At 31.2% G+C, this 27,044-nt stretch overlaps 2 protein-coding genes across 3 annotated transcripts in view; both read right to left on the reverse strand.

Moving 5' to 3' along the window:
- Positions 1 to 159: 159 nt before the first annotated feature.
- On the reverse strand, positions 160 to 17,626 carry LOC144842973 (uncharacterized). 2 transcript variants are annotated; one of them, XM_078699609.1, is made up of 8 exons: positions 17,437 to 17,626; positions 13,893 to 14,046; positions 13,239 to 13,300; positions 11,808 to 13,074; positions 10,423 to 10,538; positions 5,635 to 5,779; positions 2,485 to 2,546; positions 160 to 1,033 (listed from the first exon to the last, which is right to left on the reverse strand). In XM_078699609.1, the coding sequence occupies exons 2-8, from the start codon at positions 13,994 to 13,996 to the stop codon at positions 165 to 167; spliced, it is 2,625 nt and encodes an 874-aa protein (XP_078555735.1). In that variant the 5' UTR covers positions 13,997 to 14,046; positions 17,437 to 17,626; the 3' UTR covers positions 160 to 164. The 2 variants fall into 2 exon arrangements, with proteins under 2 accessions (XP_078555735.1, XP_078555742.1); XM_078699616.1 differs by lacking the exon at positions 17,437 to 17,626 and having other exon boundaries at positions 13,253 to 13,300; positions 13,893 to 13,962.
- Positions 17,627 to 20,979: 3,353 nt separating this feature from the next.
- LOC144834899 (adhesion G-protein coupled receptor G7-like) overlaps positions 20,980 to 27,044 on the reverse strand; it is a 73,888-nt gene continuing 67,823 nt past the window's right edge. The window contains exons 11-21 of the mRNA XM_078689883.1: positions 26,256 to 26,463; positions 25,855 to 25,956; positions 25,229 to 25,359; positions 24,988 to 25,134; positions 24,360 to 24,717; positions 24,085 to 24,263; positions 23,668 to 23,835; positions 23,423 to 23,532; positions 22,949 to 23,214; positions 22,760 to 22,829; positions 20,980 to 22,468 (exon numbers count right to left, since the gene is read on the reverse strand). Of these exons, the coding sequence (XP_078546009.1) occupies positions 22,030 to 22,468; positions 22,760 to 22,829; positions 22,949 to 23,214; positions 23,423 to 23,532; positions 23,668 to 23,835; positions 24,085 to 24,263; positions 24,360 to 24,717; positions 24,988 to 25,134; positions 25,229 to 25,359; positions 25,855 to 25,956; positions 26,256 to 26,463 (2,178 nt within the window). The 3' untranslated portion in view covers positions 20,980 to 22,029. The remainder of the gene's footprint in view (positions 22,469 to 22,759; positions 22,830 to 22,948; positions 23,215 to 23,422; positions 23,533 to 23,667; positions 23,836 to 24,084; positions 24,264 to 24,359; positions 24,718 to 24,987; positions 25,135 to 25,228; positions 25,360 to 25,854; positions 25,957 to 26,255; positions 26,464 to 27,044) is intronic.

Genomic DNA, 27,044 nt, shown 5'->3' on the forward strand with positions numbered 1-27,044 from the left:
GCTGGTAGATGTTGGAACATTTCGTACCATTGAAATAAAAACAGAATTTAATTAGGCTAAGTTTGTACTACATAAACATTATTTGAATAAAGAGCTATAAAAAGTTTAGGATGATATGATTGCCTTGACCAACTCTGTTCTTAATCTCCAGTTGAGTCTCTAAATCACCTATTTAGTGATCCATAGTTATTGCCTGTTGGAAAGACAGCCTTCCCAACTCTTACTGATTTTGGACCAAATTCAAGCTCATTATATCCATCTTGGACTTTGTTTTCCTTTTGTAGTCTGCCATAATTGCTGTTATTTCCATTGAGCTTACTCCTTTCTGAACTAATTCGTTTCCGCCTCTTGGCACTGTGACCTAACAAGTCATATTCATTCTTTTTACTTTTAACAACAGGACCTAATGTATGATGTCGCATCAATGGGTTTGTCACTTCTTCGTATGTGTCAGAGACTTCAAATGATTTTGACGGACCCGACACATTAATGGTGATATCCTCATAGTTATTAGGAACGGGTAAACATTTATCGGTTTCTCCATCACTGATGCTATCGTAATCATCATCTTCATTTTCTGGTACCATTGGTTCCAGAACGTAATACTGATGCTGCGACGACATAGGTTTTGGTTCGTCAGTTTGAGCTTCGTTAAGGAAATCATAACAATTATTTTCAGAATTGCCTATTTTATCAGAATCTTTTCTCTCTATTGATGAATAAGCTTCATCGTAAAAATCCGCATTGCTATCTGTTGGTTTATCTGGTGTTTCGCATGTGTTTTGTGCTGGTAGCGCTGGCGGAGTTGAATATGTGTACTCGTTAAAGCTGCTTGTTGAGTGACACATGTTAATCTCAACCTCTGTGTAACTGTTATCATCAAGATCAATTGGACAAGAAGTTGAGTTGCTCGCTATAATATCTGGTGTGTCGCCCTCTATATGTAAGCGAGTAGTGAATTCACATACGCCACTGTCACCAGATGAAGTGAACGTCTGTATTGTAGTCCTCATATTGTAAGGTCTATCAGTACCTTAGATACAAACAAATGTAAACAAAAATAATAATGTGGGTGCATAATAAATATTCAATAACGTTATGTGGATAGGAAAGGGAATTTTAAGAAGAGTCAAACTTTATGAATAAGAATACAGTACATAATAATAGATCAGTTGGCTCTTCCAATCTTCACTTTTCTCACTCTGCTTCCACATGAAGTATACTACCACATTCAAATTGCCTAGTAAAACTATACACACCAGGGCCTCAACACTTTTGTTTGGTATGCACCCCGATGTGTCTAGAGATTTGATAGACAATGTGAAAGGGTACAATATTAACATTAATCATTAATTATATAGCACCCATTTCTATTAAAAGCTCATAATCAGCGCCTTTTCTTAAATTTGTAGGATTGTTAGCTTAACATTACTAGAAGTAATTAAATGATATAAAGATAGATTAATACAGGCGGTTTTGCGTATGATGGGTGATGTCGGCCATCCCCTAAATGATCAATTTATTCGATCCCGAAATGGTAAGCTCTGTGTCCCTAAGACAAGAACAAACCGATCCCGTTTCCCACAAAAAAGATAGGATACTGTAGAGTTAACGTATCATTGTGCAATTCTTCCTTTTTAATATTGTATTTTTAATAGTTTTAATAATTTTATGATAGAAGCTTTAATCTGTATGTATTATATATAACCTAGCTTTTAATGTATTTTTGTGTATTTTATTGTAATCTTCTGAATTTGTATATATATCTTTTTTTATATTTCATGCCAGTTTTTAATGTATTTCCATTTTATATTACTATGGACAATAAAATAGTATCAGTACTAGCATGTGTACTGTGAGCTAAATTCCGTATAGAAAGTAATAACAGAAAACATGGCTTGTATGTAAAAACGTTTAAACTTTGCTTTGTTCCATATCAATTCATTATTCACTACTGTAATCATGTTTCTATTGCATAATTAAACTTGTCCTAACAGAATTCAACAAAGTAAAAGTTGAAATTTTGAATCAATGTTCATTGTTCTTCTTGCATACATTTTCTTGAAAGAATATTTGCATGCCAAACAGCTGAAATTTCCCACTTGTGGTGCCGATAAAATATACAAAAAATCATAAGTTATTCATTCAACATCCCGAGGGAATCCCTAAAATCTCTGTTTGAAATGTTGAATATAAAATTTATGTAATCGACCTATATGCTGTCATTAAATATGTGCAGTCAAACTCATTATTTTATATTCATGAAATAAATAAATAATGTAAGTTAAAAAACATAAGAAATTAGTTGGCATCCCATAGAAATGCATACAAATCTTTGTTTAAAATACTGTGTATGGAATTTATAAACTTGGCCTATTAGTTTATCATAAAATATAGTCTACTACATTCTGTTTGATTAGTTAGAGTTTTCAGCATTACCATGTATACAATGTGTTTCATTAACAACATAACCGGAATACATACCATTTGAAGAGTTAATAGACACGACATCATTCATATTTTTAGACCTTGACCCATGTTTGTACCTAGTAATATAAAAGAGAGAACACATAATCAGTATCTAACTGTTGAAGATTAAATCATACTTTGAATAGGTTATTTTGTAGTTTTAATTAATTGAATCACTTGCGTAAAATTAAACAAATATTTTCACTTATAAAATCAACCAAAAACTATAAGACTTTTTTTAAGGTAAATAATTTGGGTTTCTTTCGATCCAATTTTTGGTCAAAGTGGATAACTAGTATGTGACATTAAAATGTCATATTTAACAATACTTTAAAGTGATTTTAAACCATATGTACATACAAATATGGATTTTAACTCATCATGGACCATGACTTGTCCGTACATATATAAATATACACACTTGTTTGGTAACCCTCTTAGCTACTTTTCAGAATGTATATCTCATTATATTATTCTATGATGTTCACATATTTCTTTGTAACAACAATTCATGCTTAAGCAATTATTCATAATATCATTGCAATGTTACTGCATTCCAGACATTTGATATTCTACTCATGTCCAAGGAATAAATTCATAATGTTCTCTAATTTCATTCACTTCCAACATGATGTATTTCATGTGAACTCATATTTGAAATGATTTGGAATGTTTAAACCAATTATACTGAATATCACATCAACAGATTTCAATAGTGGATTGTAAGTTTATGGTGCCACTGTATATTAGTGGCTAAGTTGAAAATATATCAAACAGTGGTAAAGAAGGGGGAGGGGGGAGGGGGAGACAGACAATCTTTTATTTAATGGGGTTTAAGGACAAGAACTCACATACATTGATGTACTAGAGACAGATACTGGTATGCAGAGAGAAGAACTGGCTGTCACAATGGCAGATAGGAAATTATGGAGGAATCTAGTCATATAAATTTGGGAATTTTGGTCCCGGAATAAGTACTTAAGTAAAGGACACTAGTGTAAGGACGACAGATGGGAAAGAAGACTACTTTATAATAATTATAATTATAATCTAATGGATTGTGTGGGAATACAGTACAGTATGTCTACAAACTTTTCTTGTAATGCAAATTAAATGCTATGAAAAGTTTATTGCGAAATGTCACTGAGCAATTGTACATTTTTGGAATTAAATGCATTGCGGATACAGACTAATAAATGTAATTGGAAAATTAGTTATGTGAATTGCATAGAATAATTGCATATTAGATTGAAAGATATGCTATACATCAAACGTGCCAAATTTTGCCTGTTTAGGTTCTTTGATAATGGCCACACGATTTTGGATATCGGCCAAAATTATACTAACTTTTGAAATATTGTATTTTAACTAAATGATATATTTAAATGACCAAGTGATTGTGTTGAATAAGACAATTTATATGACACCTAAATAAATTTCTGTCATTTGATTGGATGACTGTGGGTCACTTGGCATGAAATAGTATGTACTGTTTCGTGATCATGTAATAGTACTGCACTTTTTTCAGCATAAAATCCAATAGCAGCATTTTCTTTACGACGCAACTCTCCTTCACAACAAGATCAGAACAATGGCAATGACAAGAATTTACTTAAGATGTTCTATAAAACAAATAATGAATGTTTTTATATTCTTGAATGGTAGAAATAATTTTATTCGGTGTAATATGAAATTCTATTATCACTCAGGCTTCACCTCGTGAAAATAAAAATTAATTTTTCACCTCATGAAATTGTTTGTATTGCACTCATAAACAATCATTATTTGCAAGGAGTGACCATGTGTTTTAAACTTTTACTAATAGTCAGCTAAAACTTTATGAGATGTCAGGTTTATGTTTATTGAAAGTAATCAAATATAATGTACCACCATAATTGTTTAATATAATATCAAAACATTTGATTTTCATTTTCTTCACTGTTTGATAAACTATTCTAAGGTGTATATTCTTTTACTGTAGTGATTCCAATCAATGATTGAGTTGAATTAATATCATGGTTGAATGGAAGTGTCTTGTCCTTTCCTTTTATAAAAAGATTTTAAACTTTGATAACCCAGATACAATATACTGTATAAATCATTATCTTTTTTTTTTTTCTCCTCATTGTGGTATCTCTAGATAAAAGATTTGAACTTTGTTAAGACTGGTTTTATTTTATATCTTTCTGAGAGGATCTTTGACAGTATCCTTGAAATCACAGATCTTTTCACTATCTAATTCAATAAAAGTTCATTCAATCAATTTTTACGGGCAACCTCCATATAATCAGTCAAAAGAAATAATAAATTTCCCAACATTTCAAATTTTCAGAAAACGTAAAGTGTGGTTAGTGGAATTGCATATAAACCTACTTTAGTATTGGGAAATTATACATATTTTCATAAAGAGAAATAGGTCTGTTTTTTTATTTTATAATACATTGTCAAAAAAGATTTATACGATTACGAGAGGCTATCAAAAATCATTGTGTGCATTAAATTCTCAAATAGGCTCCAGAGATTCTATAATGTTTATTACATTGAATATCACAAGACACAGAAGCATTGTTTATGGCTTTTTGTAAATTGCTTGGCAAGAACAAAATTATAAAAATAATAAAATCAATTTTTCTATAATCTCTAGGCTCTACTTTTTAACAATATAATTTATTCGTTATTATTTTTTTCCAATTTGTCTTCAATTTCTGAATTTCTGTTTGCAGTTTAAGTAACATTTGTGCAGGCAGAGTAACGTCTAGAGTTATAAATACAGAATATCGCAATAAATATAAAGTTACTTAATCATGGATTATTGTCATCCAGAGTATGATAGAAATATGAACATTTTTGCTTTTCTTCTTATAACAATATACTAATTTTCATCACAATTATAACATAAATGATATTACAATTTATCAAAGTGTCACAGAAAGTGGTTCCCTCCGACTTTAGTGGGGGTGGGGGGATATTAAAAGCTACGAGGTGCCAACTCATCTAAAATAACCATGCAGAATTTATTAATATCAATAAGTTTTGTTGGCTATAATGGATTCCCACTCCTTTAGCCATTTTTTCAACAGGGCCAAGATTTTGGTAAACCTCTACTCCAAATGATGCACTGGGTAAATAATTGACAGTAAATAAATGTTAAATAATAATACAAACCCTTTCTGATAGATCCTTGTACCAATGAGAATGATTAACATAAAAATTAGAAGAAAACTCAGTGTTGAGGCTGAGATGATGATAAACAAAGGAAAATCACTATCTCTTTCTTCAAGTACATAATTCATAGCAATTGTAGAAGGACCTGAAATAAAAAAAAACAAATATAAACATCAGTATATATTTGATTAATATTGCATTGCAATATAAAAAGTTATGTTATTTATGTTAAATATTGATACATAAAGAATTAGCGGATTCAAGATTTTTAAAGAACAGGAGGAGCGGGGTGAAAGAAAGGAGAGAAGGTGCTGTCCCTACTGTTCTATCTTTTATTTAATATCTACAAAATGTAAAGGAAGACAGGCCAGAATCCCCCAGACCTTAACATTTGTACATCAAAGAGCATAAGAATGTATTATACTGGGAATACACCAAATTGTATTTTACAAGGCCAGTAAAAACTTAAATTAGATCTATAATAACCAGGGAAGAATGAATCTTCCCTGATAATAACATAATACAATCATTTTTCTAAACTAATTTACGATTTATCATCAAGGGACCAATAGAAAACAACTGTTGAGTTAAATACATACATTATAATATTTTAACTTAAGATATATATTAGTAACATTGTTATAGTCAGACAGGCAATGGTTAAATTTGAATCTCTGGAGACAGTAGTTAATACATTTTGATTGTTGGCCATAAACTGTCTACTTGTTCATCTTTCATAAAATACTTTAAACACACTATATATACAGAGTTTGAGTAAGTACTTTGATTTTGTTTAGTAACCACCCCTCCCCTGAACCCCATACCCTCTCTAATGAAGAAATACACACCAAATGGTTAGCTGACGTAATTTCCACAAACATAAATCAAGATGTTTACAACTAATACACAACATAGGGTTTTAAAAGAAGATACAAACAGGTGTTATAATTAATCAAAGTAATTAATATAATTCTCATCAAGCAATACCCTAATATATCATCACAAATACACTAATGTCAAGGTGTATACTAATATATCACAAATATACTAACATTAAGGGGTATACTAATATATCACAAATACACTTAATATATGAAGGGGTACACTAATATATCACAAATACACTAATATATGAAGGGGTAAACTAATATATCACAAATACACTAATATATAAAGGGGTACACTAATATATAACAAATACACTAATATATGAAGGGGTACACTAATATATCACAAATACACTAATATATGAAGGGGTACACTAATATATCACAAATACACTAATATATGAAGGGGTACACTAATATATCACAAATACACTAATATATGAAGGGGTACACTAATATATGAAGGTGTACACTAATATATCACAAATACACTAATATATGAAGGGGTACACTAATATATCACAAATACACTAATATATAAAGGGGTACACTAATATATAACAAATACACTAATATATGAAGGGGTACACTAATATATCACAAATACACTAATATATGAAGGGGTACACTAATATATCACAAATACACTAATATATGAAGGGGTACACTAATATATCACAAATACACTAATATATGAAGGGGTACACTAATATATGAAGGTGTACACTAATATATCACAAATACATTAATATATGAAGGGGTACACTAATATATCACAAATACACTAATATATAAAGGGGTACACTAATATATCACAAATACACTAATATATGAAGGGGTACACTAATATATCACAAATACACTAATATATGAAGGTGTACACTAATATATCACAAATACACTAATATATAAAGGGGTACACTAATATATAACAAATACACTAATATATGAAGGGGTACACTAATATATCACAAATACACTAATATAAAGGTGTACACTAATATATCACAAATACACTAATATATGAAGGAGTACACAAATATATAACAAATACACTAATCTATATTATAAGTGAGAGAGTTTGTACGTCTGTTTGTTTGTTCGTTATACAAATTTTTGTTACTGCACGTAACCTTACACATGGGGTATCAAAATGACCGGTATTGTACCGGAAAGGTTCTAAACTACATTTCAACATCATCCGCCATCTAGGATCCAAGTTAGGGACCAAAATGTGGTCAAAATGGCCCACTTTCGATGTTTGTTCGTTATACAAATTTCTGTTTCTGCACGAAACCATACATATGGAGTATCAAAATGATCACAATTGTACCCGGAAGGTTTTAAACTACATTTCACTAATATATGAAGGATATCAAATACACTAATAGTAATTTAAAGGGGTACACTAATATATCACAAATACGCTAATATCAAGCAAGGTGTACACTAATATATCACAAATACGCTAATATCAAGCAAGGTGTACACTAATATATCACAAATACACTAATATAAAAGGGTACACTAATATATGACAAATACACTAACAAGGTGTATACTAATAATATATGAAGGGGTACACTAATATATTAAGAATTCCATTAGTAGTATTATAACATCTACAGTAGCACCCGCTAGGCTTGATCTAAAGATGATATCTACTCCTCCATTAGTTGTAAAATGAATAGCGGCTGGTTTTTAAGGTTTTACAATATAGAATGATTGATATCGTCAATATTCCTAACTAACGTCATACAAGATGTCACTTACCGTACTAAAACCTTACTTTGGCGATTAATCTGATATACAGCATGCAATATAAAAGTCACTAGTGCTAATACTAAGTTATAGTTTATGACCAAAAACTAAATGCAAAAACACCAACTTAACATTAATAATCAAATCTCTTTAATACAACTATAGTTTCTTTATAGTATACCATATAGTTGTTTTATAAGTATATGTCAAATTATCATTGATCTAACTAGTATTTTATGACGGATTGGTAGCCAGAGGTATTAAAAAGGAAATGTTGTTATTTACAATGCAATTTCATTAGTTGGTTTCAGGTGTTTCTCTGATAGTATATATACATACATACATATTCACAATACTATCAATTATTAGTACAGCTAATAATTGTGAGAAGGAGCCACTGCCTGTGTCACTTTGACAAGTAATATCGTTTTATGTTAAAATGATTGTTTAATCAAATATAAATAATTTAAGTATGATGACTTAAATGAGACTGTCTGCTCCATTAGGCAAATGGGAATCAAGTATTATATAATATATACAAATTTATCATTAGATTTTAAGAAATTTAATACTCTAACAGCAGACTATTTGACGCATAATATACTATTTAATAACACTAAAAATATAGGTCTCATTTCCATATGCTTAAAAATGGATAAAAGGTGATTACATTTAATTTATCGAAGTAACACTATCATTATCATTAAAAACAGAGTGACACAATTTATATGTGCATATTATATCTGAGATAGGATATTATGCTGATGATGTTGTTTTATATTTTACATGATGGGGAAGTTTGGATGACAGTAATTATCATAAATAAAGTTAGGCCTATATATAGTTTTAAAACTAACTTCTAAGATTTTTTTTTTCTTTTTCAAAGTTCCTAAATAATTGATTACAGTATTTTTAAATTGTTAAATTACTTGTTACAAACAAGAAAAATAACATCATTCTTTGGAATAATTATTTGAAAAAACAAAAACCAAATAAATATAGATTAAATGAGTACCTTTAGCCCGTCAATAGTACAATAATACTAAAAAAGTAGAAGTAAAATGATTTACTTGTTGAGTACAATAATAATAATGTATTCTCTACAGTAGGCCTACAAAAACCTCAGTAAATTTGCAAGGCTTATCAGAATTAGCAATGACTCAATATTCGCATTTTCTCGTTTTATGAAATCCCATGACTACAAAATGTGGCTTACGTCTAGTATACATGATTCATTGTATGTATGGTTGCGTCTTGTTTATTTAGTGATATGTATTGATAGTTTGTATATTACGATTTTAATAACATGTGTAAAGAACCTCTCGATGTTTGGCTATTGTGTTCTTTATTTTTTTGTTGAGCATTTTAGACTCAAACTGCTCTTAGTATCACTCTCCTACAGTATTTAATTATTGTACATACAAAATAAAAACAATAAAGGTCTATAGGTGTCTATAAACATGATGCATTAGAATCCATTGCTGTTTAAGTACAAAATAAAACATGGATTGTATACTGCAATATAGTTTACAATATTTCTGTTTTTAAAATCTGTAGATGCAGTAATTACACAGAGTACATTGAATTTCCAGTAAGGAATGATTAATTGAATACATTAGTGCTTGTTGTTACATAAACACATTAATGAAACATGGGAATTTTAATACGTATTTGATATCAAATATTCAAGGTTAAAACAGATTCCATATGGAAATAGAAATTGATATACTGGTAAAATGAGGATGTTAATTAAGTTAATAAACAATTTTTATAGATTATTATAAATATTGGTAACTCCTGGGACTGGAGTTGATGAAACATAATTATTACATAGAAACTTGCTGCTTTATAGGGAAACTATATGATAGCCCACACTTCTTCATCAAATTTAAACAAGGAACATTCATGCAGCTCATGTTTAAATATTCATTCATTCATATACATTTAATTCATCAACAGTTTCAGATAATTTAAACATAAAAATTAGAATAACTGTTGATAGGGCCACAAACTAGAATTTGGAGCCTTGTTCATGAGGACCTTAATTAAAAACATAAGAAACGAAAATACAGTGGGTAAAATAATAAAAATGTAATATTCTATAGAAAAAATGGACTATAAACAGATTTTAAAGACTTACTTTGGGAATATGGTAAAGGACAGGCACCATTGATGGGGTTACACATCCCATGATTACATGTACATGTATGTAGACAACTTGGGCCAAAGAATCCTCTTGGACAAGAAACATTACATCTGAGAATTAAACAAAATATATATGAAGATACAAGATAATGTCTATTGCCTTTTCCAATGTTTTGAATGGGATCGTAAAACTGGATCATATGAGAAAATAATTAATAATTACTGTAGGCCTACTGCCTTATATTCCAATCTCCAAAATTAGAATTCTTTAAGTAATGATCAATGTGAAGGTATAAGGTTTACTGAGTCAGACATACAATTATTTAAAATTTGTCTTGCTTAAATTACAAGATGATGGTTTCACTTTGATTTGGATGACAGTGTGCTACTTTAAGTCAAACAATGAGTCATGCAGATAAATGATATACAGTAGTCTACAGGTAGTTACAACACTATGACATATAAGAGTACTGTATTACTCGCATGTTTAAATATAATTAGTTATTTAATCATTTATAATAATAATAATAATAAATAACATTTATAAAGCGCAAGAGACAAAGGTTTCAAAGCGCTGTAATCATTTATGAATAATAAGAGTTTTTATATTAAAAAAAAACATGGAAAAACCTGTGTTTATTTAGGATACCATGATTATAAGTTAAAACAGAAATAAAGTATCAAACTGGATATGTTAATAATAATTGCAGATAGAACATTTTTCGAGAAGTTGCATTTAAAAATTATAACATAAACATTGCATAGATGAAATATGATAAACTGTTTGTGATGACTTGTGCTTTTAATAGCAGACCGCTCATTAAATACCATTTCTATATGATGAGTTATAAATGGACTAAACTGATGGTGTTATGATGAGGTTTCACCCGACACATTAAAAGCAGTATACATGGTGCCATTTATGGAAATGTATCAAGAAAACATTTTGAATGTTTCAAACATTTTATGTTTAAAGTAAACATTAAAGTAAATTATAAGACATCAGAAGAAGTAGAGAACATGATAATTATATAAGTGTATTATTTTAAGAAATAAAATTGTACAAAACTTTATTAAATTGCAATATTTCTTTGACTTTCTTTGAATTTGTTGTATTTCTTATCTGAGCACATTTCTTTAATATTGTATAAAGTGTAACATTGTGTAGTCCACAAGATCTATTTTGCACTACAGTATGTAAGTACTATTAAACATTTATGCAGGGCATGGTAAACTGGTAAAGGTACAAATTCTTTGTTTGGTATACTCAATATATCAAATATTCCCACTAATTTGTATTTGTAAATATCTTGACCTAAGTAAAAAGATTGATAAATATATAAAATAAAAGTACAGTACTTTTAAAAACAAAAATCTTACCTTTCACCTTTAAATCCTGATTCACACATATCACACGACCCATTGACATGGAAGCATACATTGAGTCTTGGACATTTGGGGCATGTTAAACTACATGCAGGACCAAACAATCCAGGAGTACACATTGCTTCACATTCAGCTCCTGTCCAACCAGGTTCACAGTTACATTTACCAGAAACTGCATCACATGTTTCATTACCACGGCAGTTGCATTTATTTAAACAGCTTGGTCCGTAGTAGCCTTCAGGGCAAGGTAGTGTGCAGGTTGGTCCTGAATAGCCAGCTGGACAAACACATTCATCATAATCATCATGGCAGATAAGTGGACCTTCGCACAAGCATTGCTCACAGTTGATTCCGCCTCTAGAAGACTGACACATCTCTTCACAGTCTTTACCCTGGTACCCTGCATCACACAAACATGTGCCTGTTTCTGGATTACATTGTGCCCCGTTCTGACAAGTACATTTCTGTGCGCATTTATACCCGTACGTACCCTTCAAACATGGTTGACGACAATCTTCCCCTCCCCATCCTACCAGACACTCATTTAAACACTGACCTGTGACATGATGGCATGGTAATCCTTTACAGTTGCATTCCTCGCTGCATCCTATCCCATAATAATCACTATCGCAAGGAGAATTACATGATCTACCTGTCCAACCATTTGTACAATCACATTGTCTCGTTGCTGTATCACACATTGCATCATTTGCGCATAAAGTACTTTCGCAGTCCGGTATACATTTATTAGGATGAATACTTGGATCGCAAATCTCACAGTGCTTGCCAGTATATCCTACAGAACAGCTACATTGTTTTACAATTGTGTCGCACACACCTCCATTCATGCATATTGCATTACAATAATCAAAACACTGCATTGTTGTTGATGCAGGTAAACATATCTCGCATCTTTCTCCACTAAATCCAAGAGGTTCACACATGCAGATCCCATTAACACTGCTGCAATCTGCGCCATTAAGACAGTCACACTCTTCTCTGCAGTACCTTCCAAAACTTCCACGTGGACACTGTTTTTCACAAGTGTTGCCGATGAATCCAGGAAGACATACACAGTCACCGTTGACAGGTTCGCAGTCAGCACCGTTAATGCAATTGCATTCGTACATACAGTCTTGACCATATCTACCAATATTACACGGGAGCTCGCACTTAGTGCCCTCCCACCCTGGAGGACATAGGCACTTCCCTGTGTTCATATTACAATTCCCACGAGAACAATGAAGCTCATTTGAACATTCTAAAACAAATTAATAAATATTTATTAATAAGATATATTATTTAGACACGGTAAAACATTTCATGACATGACATTGGCTCAACTTGGTCAATTACAAAAACATTATCATTATCTTTATTATCTTTCACATGCATTAATGCTTTTTAATTTAAAATGAAACATACTCCATACAACACACATGTTCCCAACTTGATCGTACCCATTACAACAAAACCAGAATCCGGTCCTAAAAAAGACAAAATTCATACAGTATTATACAATTAATGAATGTTGAAACACTTCATAAACATTTATGTACATACAGTATGTATAAAATGAGCATGTAATAGATCAAATGTACATGAATATAACAAATTTGATTGTCATGTGTTCTGTATTCCTTCAATCAAAGGGTCTCTTCTACTTAGGCCGTGTTTCCACAGCCACAAATTAACCGATAATTAACCGATAAACTGCCCTGTGGAAACGGTTTAACCGATTCCACTCGAGAAAAATTAACTAATAATTATCTATCGGAAAATTATCGGATAAATGCGATAATTTTTAACCTTTGACATGAAGGAAAAATTGCTGCGCTGTGATTGGGCATCTGGTTGTTTGGTAATGACTGATCATGCGCACTATATTGGTTAAAAAATTAACCGACAATTTTTTTTTGGCTGCGGAAACACGGCCTTATACATATATTTTCAGTAACCTGAGATTAGTGAAAGCGTTTTTATTTATTCTTAAGTACATACTTAAGCCATGTTTCCCACCAGAAATGTTCCACTGTGTAACAATCTTTTTATAAATAATCGTTTAATTTGTTTACTTACTCTTTATCTTGACATGCGTTTGGTACATATGATGACAATTGGGTACTGATGATTCTTGCTTCCATGACAACCATAAACAAAACACAACATGTGAACAGTGCCATTACTATGTGCTATTTATAGAATGTCCAGTTCCTCTCCAAACATTATTGATCTGGAATGTAACCAAAGTAATTATTCAAATGTAAATGTAATGTAAAAATACATATGCAAATTTAAAATAGTATGCAAATTTAATTTGTTTTCTTCATTAAAGTGGCAAATGCCACCTTTAAAAAACTTTGGGCATGTCAAAACACCAGTTTTGGTGTCTTTATCATTTATTTTAGCAGAATTTTATTTGAAATATAGTATACAGTAATTATACAACAAAACAAATTGCTAGATACTGTAGATAGCTCATTTTTATAATATATGGATTATACTTCTACCTGTCAAATAAACTAATCCGCAGATTACCACTCAGTTTGATTCATCTAGATAAAATACTTGAAAACAGATTCTTAAATTAGCATACCATACCTGAGGTAAGCATAGATAGACTAGGCCTAAAGGTTCTAGCCATCTCTATAATCCATTCATAAAATGTCAATTGACAATTTTACACTTTACCTTTTGAACTGTCAATGTCGATTGAATTAAAATATTTTATGCATATCAGTTTTGGATTACTAATATTTGATTATAATAAGACTTATTTATTAATGTCAAAAAATACTGATAACTGTTAAGTGGCTTTTATTAATTATACATACTTTATATATCTATATACTGTAGAGAATACGGATGTATTCTTTATGAAACATATGATAATCAATCAATAATAAACATATTTAACAATATTTGATACAGCATAGAAGAATTAATTTAATTAACAAAATTATATTGCATACTACCAGTTCAACATGCTTATTATAATACCTTTTTTTTAGGATAATTCAAAACAGTATGTTTAGGAAAAACAAAAATAGTTTTTAATTAAGTATGTTTATAATCCCCCCCAAAAAAATGGAAATTGGAAAATTTCGAAACCAGTCACTAATTTAAAATTCAGGATAAATGAAAAAAAAAGTTTGTGAATAAATTAACAATCATTTTCTTATTGGAAATTTTTAAAAACAATATTTGTCTGGTTGTAATGGTACAGTTTTTAGCTGATGAAAATGTCCTTTGTTGGAAGATGTTCATGGGTTCACTTCTCAAACAAATTTGTTCAACTGTGACCAACACTTATTTTAGGGAGGAAAATGCAACAGCTAATAATAGCTGAAAAACTGACAATAAATGGAGATAAACTACAGAATACTAGAATATTCCCACTACTAGTTATGGAATATCATTATCCCCATGACCTTTATTTATACTCTTTCTATGCCTTTAAAAGCAAAATAATATTTATTGTTAAAACTCTACAACAGATGTTGTACTGTAATTTCTTTCCTCATTTCTTGTGACCATTGATCACCACCATGGGATGTCTTGTCTTTATCTGTTAATCTGTGGTCACTGAACCAGAAAAATATTGTGTGGATATGCATAAGGCTGAATTCCATGAGCTACCTTTTCCCATTTCCTGTGGTTACTACATCATCGCAACATGTGTTTTAAACTTTCATTTTGTCATGTAACTTTTATTCAACACACTATACAAAATGGAAGTTGGTGAGGTATGGGTTGCCCTGGTTGCCCATTTCAACATTTTATCCTCAAATGGTACACATTTGGAAGCAATGCAAAACCTACTGTACTGTAAGTAATGTGACCATTGACGACATGAACTGTCACTTGTGATTGGTCAACACACTTGCGTTGCATATAATATGTTGTTGCATTGCGTCCAAGTTTTTAGACAAATTTTGAACACAAACTACAAATGAATACAGGGCAATATGGGAGAATCTCAAAAGTCAATTCATTTCCAAATATACTTTTATACAAACAGCTGTATAAGTATTTGCGGTCTAAAAATTCATTTATACCGTGTACACAAACTAATTAAATGCACTTTATCATATACAACCATCTTTCATAGGCCTAACTGACCGATAAACCTTTTATAGTGTACTGGGTACAATTACTTTTAGCAATGTCATCAAATATCTTATTCATATCCAATTTCTTCCCTGTATTTGGAACAATTACAATTAATGGAATTTAAGTAAACTTAAACCACTGCATGTGTCAATGAATTAAATCTGCTGTACCCAACAGGAATTTGTTTACAACCAAAGATACAGATTTAAAGGTATTTGACAACTACTTGTTAAATTCATGAGAAATTTTGGTTTTATAAAAATGAAAACATCTTTACATCGTTATTTATGCTCCATTTAACGTATATAGCAAATCTTTACCATTTTTTTCCTAATATTTTTATGTAGCTATTCTGTGTATTTATAATCAAATATATAATTAATTGGTTGTTAATTTTGACCAAATATAACAGGCCTTCCTTAGTAGAGTAGTAACAAATTGCTGATATAGTAAATTATAGTAGAAATGATTAATTGGATTTTACTTTTACTTAGTAACTCAAACATGGAGTTTGAGAAAAAATAAATTCCTGATAAAACTTCAATTGAAACAGAAAATGAAGAAAAAAAAACGTTATGCCAAAGGGGAAACTGTCAACAAATTGCTAAAAAGGAAAATTAAAGGCTTAAAAAGTGTTAATTAAGTCATTTTATCTTGCATAATTGCCTCTCATTTTAGGAACACACCTTAGGCAAGTAGTAGTAGTAGATAACTTATTAAGGAGTTAAACTTGAAACATACAAATTGAAACTTAATAAATAATAATGGGTCAATTTATTCTCCAGGGAAGCTCTATCAACAATCACAATTTAAAGTGACTCATTTTTTTCATACATGTGTCTACTAAAATGCTAGAAAAAGAAAATACTGTGTATTGTATTCCAACACCTTGAGTTTAAAAATCTACCAAATGAGTCATTATTGGTTTTTTGCCATAACAGAATTGGGATACAGTTCAACATCTAGATGCAAAACTCAAGGTCATGAACGTTTGACATATAAAATGGTTATTATAGGAACAGCAGGTAAAATAGCCTATTTTATGAACTGAGTGATCGTTTTGTATATATTACAGAAACTGTTAAAAAAACTAGATTTTTTCCAAAAACATACTGTATATGTTTCAATATTTAAAGTTATTTATGCATAAATATTAATTTGTGGTCATCACTTGAGTCATGAATCTCATGTTCATAGGCCTAGTTCCACTGGGCAACAAAAAGTCATTGACCTCAAAATAATCTTTGTTGTATGATTATTTTGTGGTTTACTGATCTTTTAGTTATTAGGCCTGCCACTTTTCATATTAATACACTATTCTAGTTACTACTACCTAGCTAGGTATACATATTTACTAAACAACATAATTCAGGAAATTGTTAAATAAATATATCCACAAAAAGTATAAGCATTTTTATAGTATGTTTGTGACAAATCACAATCAATGTACAAACTTAACTACATACACGCATATAATATAGTAGTCATAGTACAACATGCTCATACTTACATTAAGTAAATACTTTGGTGATCACATCCTAAAGGCACTATCCAAAATAATACTTGCTGTAGAAAAATGGGACCAGTGTTTAGAAATCAATTATTTCCTGAACATGGCAATGCGTTCATATAGCACACAATGAACACACACTGACTGTCACGTTCCACTGACTGAACGTACATAAATATAATATCTACACTTTCTTATGACAGAACCTCATGAATGAGTGTGGTCTGTTATCCCATGGCTTTACACACAAGACATGGTCATGGATCACTGATCTCAAATTAACCAATCACCACTTGCATTGAGATGAAGAAATATACTGTATGAAGGCTTGAAAAGTATACTCTAACCATGGTAAAGAATAAGTTACTCCATGCTCTAACCAGGTTACAACTCCCTGCTCTAAAAAGTCTAGGGATTGTATCTCCACACTAAACTGACATTTATGAATTGCTACAAAACCACACCATTAAATGTCATGTTTATAGCAGTATGTTTACTAGGACTGAACTGTTCATATGTTTGATTATTGTTCTGTTCTGCCAGCTGTCCCATGCATATCATGTGTTATTTGCCATTTACGTTTATATGTTTGTTGGCAATAAAGTGAAATGTGGGCTTATCAAATAGTGTACAATTGCAATGATTTTTCTAATTTTTAAATTGGGTAAGAGAAAAAAAAGAACACCAGTATTTGATTATCAATTACTTGACTCAACTCAATTTCAATAAAACATTCTTTATTTTCGTTTGCATTTGTCATTCACAGTACAAAATCTTCGCCCTTGGTACATAATTAATTCTTTACCAATAAATCATGTACGCCCACCATATATTGGTATAATTGAACCAATATGCGAAACGCAACCACCATAGGGTGACAAACCACCTGTGTGATTGAAGGAAACACTACCTTTCAAAGACAACTATAATGTCAAGGTTAGAATGTTTACCTGATTACAAACAATTTGGCAGGATGAGAAGGTATGACTTTTAATGGCTTTAACATTTACACATTAACTTCACATTATTTAATTAGTATCTATAACACCTAAATAAATTTAAATTCCTGTCATTTGATTGGACGATTGTGGGTCACATGACGGGCACTAGCATGCACTATTTAACGATTGCTAAAGCCAATCCTTACATTATGGCATTATTTGTACCATTCCACTCATAAACATTCATACAGTATACAGTCACTTATCCTAAGCAATGCTAATTGATTTTTAAATCTTTTTAAAAAGCACTGAATTGAAGAGCCCGCTAAACAAAGCTGAAAATAAAATAGAACCAGTTCATGAGAGATTCAAAGGGTATACAAGTCATCAGACATAATAATTTAATGTTTGAAATTCCGGAGGCTGAAGTAAATATAAACACTACAACCCATGGTAGATAAAGATATAATTTAATCAGAAATTAAAAATATTACAATTTAAACTAAATACATTAACCATGAATTAGGACAAGGGTTTACTACGAAGCAATCTTTTTTTTTATAGAAAATATTCTGTGGTTTTAGAACAATTGGTCGTCGTCGTGTCTATATATAGTTATAGAGGAAGTTCTCACAATGATCAATAGTGATCAAAAGATTTAAATAGTGAATTATATTATGTATCATTGTGTTAGATAGATAGATAGATAGACCGGATACAGCAACTTGTCAAAAAGTATGTGAATTTAAATGGTATTGAATAAACAAACTGTGCTTAGATTCATGTTCACAGACAAGGAAGGAAGGAATATGTTGCCCGTAATAATATCATTTTTTTTGTATGCGATTAAAAAAGTCATACACTATGGAACATAACAAAACATGATTGGTTTGGTGCATCCGTTGTGATACTCCTTCCATTTTAAGCCAAATTGCATCTCAAATGTCTCGATATTTATAGAAAAAATGTCTTTTTGGTAGTGTAGTATGTAGGCCTTATAGTCAGGTGGCTTAGCGACTAAAACGTTACACGGTGGACAAAAGCACCAAATTTGGCATGAGGCTTCTTTTAGGCGTACTAATTGATTTTTGCCTAGGAGCCACCCGATCAGCTTCCGATTTTCCAAGATGGCGGCCAAAATCCAAAATGGCTGCCAGTAAATTGGTATATCGTATATCTCTGGCTGTAAAAGTTACAAATAGACAAATAATGTACTGAATCGAGAATTTCTGAGGTCAGTAAAACCGATTCAGGAAATATTATATAAAGTGAGTTCCAAGATGGCGCCCAAAAATAAAAATGGTAGCCATTGAAATTGAAATACATATAATCGTATACAACGTCACAAATAGCCAATTCCTAATGTATTTTAGTCTACAAATCAGAAGGAAAGTGCAAGCATTGCATTTTATGAATTTTTTAACTATGCTAGTTATAAAAACCCATGTTATCAAATTTCTAAAGTTTTTCCTTGACCTTTGACCTCAATTTGAATATTTTAATCCAATTGAAAACAAAATAACCATATCTCCGCAACACTTACATTAAATTAAATAATTTTAGTGTCAAATTATTTGGAAGATGCCTATGCGATTTCTGCAACCAGAATGATATTCCAGTTTAGGCTACTGGCAGCCATGTTGGATTTTGGCCACCATTTTAACAACAAATGACCCATGTCATGCAACATGTCTAAAATATGTTTCAATGACCATGAATACTTATGTTTTGATAGTTCATTTGCCTATATGTGACTTCTGCAACAAATGAAAATGTGATTTTCCAATTTATTGGCGGCCATTTTGGATTTTGGCCGCCATCTTGAAAAATAAATTACGACCAGAGTGGCTCTTAGGCAAAAATCAATTGGTAGGTCCCAACGAAGCTCCATGCCAAATTTGGCGCTTTTGTCCACCGTGTAACGATTTCCTCATTTTTTGTTGTTAAGCCACCTGACTATTATGAAAGTTTCAGTGGACTATAAATAGCGCAAATTAACTTTATGTAACAATGTTCTTTACCTAATGGGTCAAAGCGTTTTTTTCACTTTTGATAAAGAAAGTAAAGCTAGCAGAGGGTTGAGATAGGGAATTCTGTTTCGTTCTTAAAATCCAAATTAAAAAAATTATTTAAATTAATGCATTACTTATTGACACATACATAAAAAAATAAAAGGAATGGCTGGACAATCATATAAAAGTGCAATTATTGTACACTCTACAAATAATAAAATTAATTATGTTTAATATATATAATAATCTTTATTGTGTTCAATACATTTTTTCAAATTGATTGAACATTGGCCCCTAATGGCACAAATCCTTACATTATAAGGCCTAGTTTAAGTAAAAGTGTCTATTCAAACATTTGGCAAATTGTTACATTTTCTTGATTTATTAACTTGGCTATCTTTCAGCTCTTTGTAAACCCAGTGACCATTCAGATGTCGAGAGACTCGAGTCAAATAGAAAATAGATAGCATTGCATTTGTCTTTGAATTCAAGTCTGTCAAATGTATCTTATATTTGTTATTATTTTGTATTCACATAAAAAAAAAGAAATACTGTACTACATTAAAAAAAAATTGTTTATTCATCTGTGTATCCTATTATACATCTGTGTATCATTAGTATTATATGTGGGTATATATATAGTAAACACACAATCTATTTCATAAGTATACATTTTCTGGGTAAATAAAAGAAGTAGGCCCCTTTAATCCTAAATATATTTTTATTTTATTTTGTATTCACATACAAAAATTGAAATACTGTACTACATTTAACAAAATGGTTTATTCATCTGTGTATCATTAGTATTATGTGTGGGTACATACGGTAGTAAACGCACAATCTGGGTATATATATTTCTGGGTAAATGAAAGAAGTAGGCCCCTCTAATCAACAAATATATTTGTTATTATTTTGCATTCACATAAACAAATGAAATACTGTATCCTATTATACATCTGTGTATCATTAGTATTATATGTGGGTAAACACAAAATCTATTTCATAAGTATACATTTTCTGGGTAAATTAAATAAGTAGGCCCCTTAATCAACAAATATCAAAATAAACAACCTCAATCACCAACGAAATACTGAATACTTTCTGCTGAAATAAGTTATGTCTCCATGCCTAAACTAATAATATTTCATAATTATATTCAATCAAAACTGTAAAAGTCAACATTATTTATAAAATGAATTAAAAAAAAAATAATTAAAGGCCTAAAACAATAAGTGAACTTATGTCTAATGGTTCCTTCGATTCTGATCATCATATATATTGTTGATTCAACACACTAACATTTGGTGTGGCCATTGTTTGATGCTCATATTGTTTAAAATCTACACTCATCAGACAGAAAATGTTAAAAAGTAAATATACACATGGGATCAATTGGTACTGTAGGTACCATACATTGAATTTTGTCAACCTAATATAAGCAATTCAAGAGGGCATTTTGTTTTGTTTGTCTCTTGGAGTGAGTGCGCAGGAAGTGAGCAAGAAATAACAAAACATTTATATAGTTCAAATTGTACAGTACAGACCATCGATGAATAAAACTCACTCACCACATTCATTGAGATTAGTTTTAAATGAGTGACAAATGTCATTATCCCTCTATATACTCACCTCACACTAGTCTAAGCATGTCTGGCTTGGCTACTTGACGGGTTAGTGCCAAGTTCTAGGCTACCCTGAGAAGTGGAAGGCAGCTCACTTGTCCCGGTCACGATCATACAAATATTTTTCCAGTAATTTCTAACTTCTTTATTTCTAACACAATACATCACAAAAATGAGAAAGCCCTGCAGTGTGTTAAAGATACAGAATAATAGGTTGTTGATTCTGGAAGCCTCTCCAATCGCAAAGAATCCAAAAAGCCATGTCAAGCCCATTACCAATGTGATACTAATTGCATTTTGCAACATTCGGATTCCATCATTTTTCTTTTGCCTTTGAAACTTTCCACGTTGGGACAAGCTATGCATCACCAGAATAAACACCATTGTGTTGAACAGCAGTGCAATAGCCACAGGAACAGCAACACTTACATACATTCGACTCAAGACCAAAAAACAACTGGGAAAAGAGATAATCCATTTATATACTTTGAGAAAAAATGAGGTCAATACAAAACAAATAAATAAAGATGTTACCAACACTTGATTTAGTAAAATAAGTTATTTATAAACATCACATTTTTGCCACAATATGATTCATTTTGTCATAATTTACATTTTTTTACTTTAAAATAAAATTTAATGACAACAAAGATCTAAATTTCGGAACCATTTTTTAAATTTTAAATTTGACCAATAATAAATTATATAATATTACTGTATTTTTGTAAAATTATGGTGCATTACTTACTAGTTATTTTCATCTACATATTCATCAATATTCACAAAGATTGTGGCCAATACAATAGCAGCTGGTGCTCCTGTAAGAGACAATTTTTATTTCAACACTCAAAACTCACTGTGACCAATTTTTACTGTATGTTTTGTGAATGATACAACAAGTTCATTTACCTGATTTAAAGTAAATATTTAAACTCACCCCATGCAAAAAGAATGGATTTAAAAAGAAAATTGGAAACATGGGAATTCAACACTTTCACGAACAGATAATACATCATTACAGCTTGCACGGTCATCCAGAAGATTGAAGAAAGCAGAAAGTAATGCAATATCGCCCCCACAGCAGTACACCCATATTCATTGCGCTTGTTTTGGTCGATTCCTGCAAGGAACACGATGTACAGACAAAGCAATGAGGCACATAAATTACACAGGATTTTCTTTGGTTCAGGTTTTCTTAAATTTCTAAAAGAAATGGTACAATTATCATATTTAGAAAAAAAAAATATAACAATATAGGCCAATTAATAAGATTATTAAGAAAAATGATAAATCACTAAAAATAATATACAGCTGTTGGTAATTATTTTGATGATTAACTAGGACAAGTAGACATGGTCTAGCTTAATAAATAAATATTTATTTTTCAAAGGATATCCCATATTATACTTACCTATTAGTTAAGAAAGTTAACAATGTGAGACTAAGCCCTGTTATTGATAGAGCTAAACCTATTTTGGTGATTACTTCAAGAACTGGATCATCATCATGAGGGTAAAAATCCTATAAAGACAGTAAATTGGCTTAAAAACAGCAAACACGGTTCTATGTTCTGTGACTTATAAAATGTTATTTACAAGATTAGAAAATTAAGAAAGCTATAAATATTTTATATATACATTAATTAAATTACTGTACCATAAGAACAGCAAAATTAGTGAGATGATCGCAATTGCAGTACTGTCTATCTCTACCATCGAGGGATCCACCAATGAGAACACATCCCTCACTTGACCACCCTCCAATACCATTCTCCAATTCAAAATCCCAAAAAACACATTCAGTGTTATCGTTTTCCTCAGTTATCTACACAAGAAGAATGCAAACATAGGCCTACAGTATACTATGACAATTAACACATTGGTTTTAGGGTTACTTTCTCTTGAGCAAATATTTGAACTTTCATGAGCTTAATATGTGATTATAAAATAATAATGATTTATTAAAAAAACACCCAAATCAAAATCTTCTCTGTAATAATTGTAAAAAGGTTAATTTAGAAGACAACAATTTGAATTTTTTAATCAGTTTTAAATAATTCTTTCTAAAAATTACCTCTGCTGGAATGAATGTGGTTGTGAGCGGCTCAGATAAAGAAATTGAATCTGGTGTGTCTGGGACCGAGAATGAAATAACTGGGCCATTGGGTCTCCGCTTCAAACTGTCATATTGAGGTGATTGAAATAGCCTACTATTTCTGTATGCAATCACAACAACCCGAAAATTATCACTGCCTAAATTGAACAATTACAGATACGTTGAGCAAAAAAACATAAAAATAAATTAATGAAACATACTGACCATGTAATTATGAAGATACAAACACTTACCATTTTTATTCATAATTTCTGATGTGATAATTGGTGGTAATTCAATAGAAACTTGGACATCATCAGGCACTTTATTTCCTTGTAAAGTTGTGACATCTTCCAGGCCGTTTAAACCATCTGTTGACCCATATGCCAATCCAGTGCTGCTTACATCATCAGTATTTAACATCTGTCCAAGCACTGCAACATTCATCATACTTTCTTTGTAAACACCATCTTGTAGTCCAACTTGCCCGATCTGTTTTTCTAGTGACACAAGAATGCTTGTTGGTGCTTGCGACATCATTTGACTTTCCATCAAAATCTCTTCACCTATACTAAACAGGTTATCTACTGAACCAACCATTGATGATGTCACCTAATATTGATATTTAACAAAGGAATGTATTTAGTTTTTTAGCCTTATGCCACTTTTCCATTACTGAACTGCAGTGCAACAGAATTATGAGGATTTGAAATTGTACTACGGAAGCAAATTTTTCTTTATCACAATTTTTTATATTGAAAAAAGCTTTACAAAATGTTACTTCAAAATTGTAGTAGGAAAACAGGGAAGACAAGATGATTATGTTTTCTTTATTACTTTTAAATCGGTTGTTAACTAATTGAACAACTACAAAAAACTAACCACTGTAGAGTTGGAATTAACAGACACAATATCCTGCAGAATAACAGCTGTACTTTCAAGTGCACTGTCGGTAATCTCATCAGTTCTCAAAGTTATGTTGTACACATCCTCACTTACAATCTCAACATTATATTCTGTTACATTCATCTAAATGAAAAAAATGTCTTTGTTTATCACTGGAAATAAGGTATTAAAACATCTACAAGAACATTTAGAGATAATATGAGTACAATCATCTTACGGCTACTATTCTTGCAAGTAGATCTTCTGCAGTTGCCTCTCCTCCGCAGTCGGATATCTCAGGTGTAGAGTACCACATAGCTGTACTCAATCCATCACTAACACAAGTCCAATTAGCCGCTGGCTCACCATCTAAAACAAGAAGTTTACATTTAAATTTATTAAATTACATTTGCAACAACCCGGACCTAATAGTGTGATGTACACAGGGTGTGCATAGCCCCATATACAATTCAAAATAAAGCATAAATATTTCTCCCTTTTTGGCAAATAAGTGAGTGAGTAAGCGGATAAGCCGAGAGGGTAAGACAGTGGAAACGTAATCCAAACATCGGCAAGGGTTCGAGGCTCACTCGCTCCATGGTTCTGGTGGTAGAACAAGTCTTCTTGGATAAGGACTATAAACCGTAGGTCCAGTGTAATCACATTGCTCATGTGCACTATAAAGAACCTAGTACATCTTTCGAGACAAGTATGGGGTTACCCCGGACCACTGTGTCATGGACAGATGAGAGAGCGCCTTGTAGTGGCTGAACTGACCCTTAGGGGAGAAGCATGTAGAAAAGTGTAACATCTGAGTCTACAGCGAAAGAGATTGTATTAAGCACTATACAAATTTAAACTTACAATCTTTTTTTGTTTCATCACACTTTTCTTCTGACTCGGCAGTGTGTCCAACTAAGGTATCAGGAAATGTATAACCATTATATTCATCTCCAAAGCACATTTCTGTGAAGACAAGTCATCATTCTTACTTCTTAATGTGCTAATTGTGTAGATATTGGAATTGTTAAATATTATAATTCAAATTATTTATAGTCACTTTGTGACGAAATTCTCAACTGGTCAGTGGATAATACAATAACAACTGTCATACATACACATTCACTAAGCGATTTAAGTATAGAAATAACAGTAAGTACAGTTATGAATAAACTTATTATGTCGGGTATTTAGAGACTGGATTGGTGGGTGGTTGAAAAATGTTTTGCCCATCAAACAAAACTACTTATTGTAATTTACTTTACCAGCAGTTTTAACATTGATGATGTTCGGGTCAAAATATCCATTTGAATTTATTCCAACTTGCAACAGTGATGACAATAAAATATCAATATAGTCTTTTGGTGAAACATCTAACATGTACACATAGAAGTTGAAATCAGCAACAACACTTCCTGCTTGAAAACCTCTCACTTGTATGTAAGGATCATTCGGCAATGACGAGTCATTCAACTAAAAATATAAATAAATAGTTTTGTATCATTGTATTGTGGTTTATGTACAAACTTTTTCACTTTTTTCTAAGGGGTGGGTAGAAAAAAAAAGTTAAATGTTGAATAAAATGACTAATATGGGAATGTGAACATAAATTAGGAATGCCAGGGCATGGAAAAGTTTCCTAATACAAATTTAAACTGTAAGTAAGGCTACATTGAACAAATTTTAAAATAATATTTTGCTATTTATATTAAAATCCCTTCAAATTCCTTGCCTGCTTTTATTGTATTATAACTATACATTCTTCAAGAGATCTTGCACATCTACTTCAGAGTCTCTACTCGCTCATTCCATCCATCCGTCAACAAAACATTATAGTTTTTGTTCCTTTTCTTGGGCCTCTGTTGCCCTTTGGAACGGTTTACCAATCTTTATCTGTCAGGCTACTACAATAGCTTATTTTAAGGCTGCTCTGAAACTCGCCTTTTTAACTCTTATAGTAGTTTTCCGCTTTTTATATCTTTTGTTAAGCGCATTGAGGCTTTGCATAATGCGCTATATAAGTCAAATTTATTAGTATTATTATTTAAATCATT

Source organism: Antedon bifida, chromosome 1 (assembly GCF_963402885.1).
Source record: "Antedon bifida chromosome 1, ecAntBifi1.1, whole genome shotgun sequence".
NCBI lineage: Eukaryota > Metazoa > Echinodermata > Crinoidea > Comatulida > Antedonidae > Antedon > Antedon bifida.

Bases quoted from the DNA above. Each gene is read 5' to 3' on its own strand.
- LOC144842973 (XM_078699609.1), bottom strand. From the start codon at position 13,996: ATGGCACTGTTCACATGTTGTGTTTTGTTTATGGTTGTCATGGAAGCA. The intron at 13,301-13,892 runs GTAAGTAAACAA...TGTCTTTTTTAG, and splicing joins AACGCATGTCAAGATAAAGA to GACCGGATTCTGGTTTTGTT. The intron at 10,539-11,807 runs GTAAGATTTTTG...TTTAATTCTCAG, and splicing joins TCAGGATTTAAAGGTGAAAG to ATGTAATGTTTCTTGTCCAA.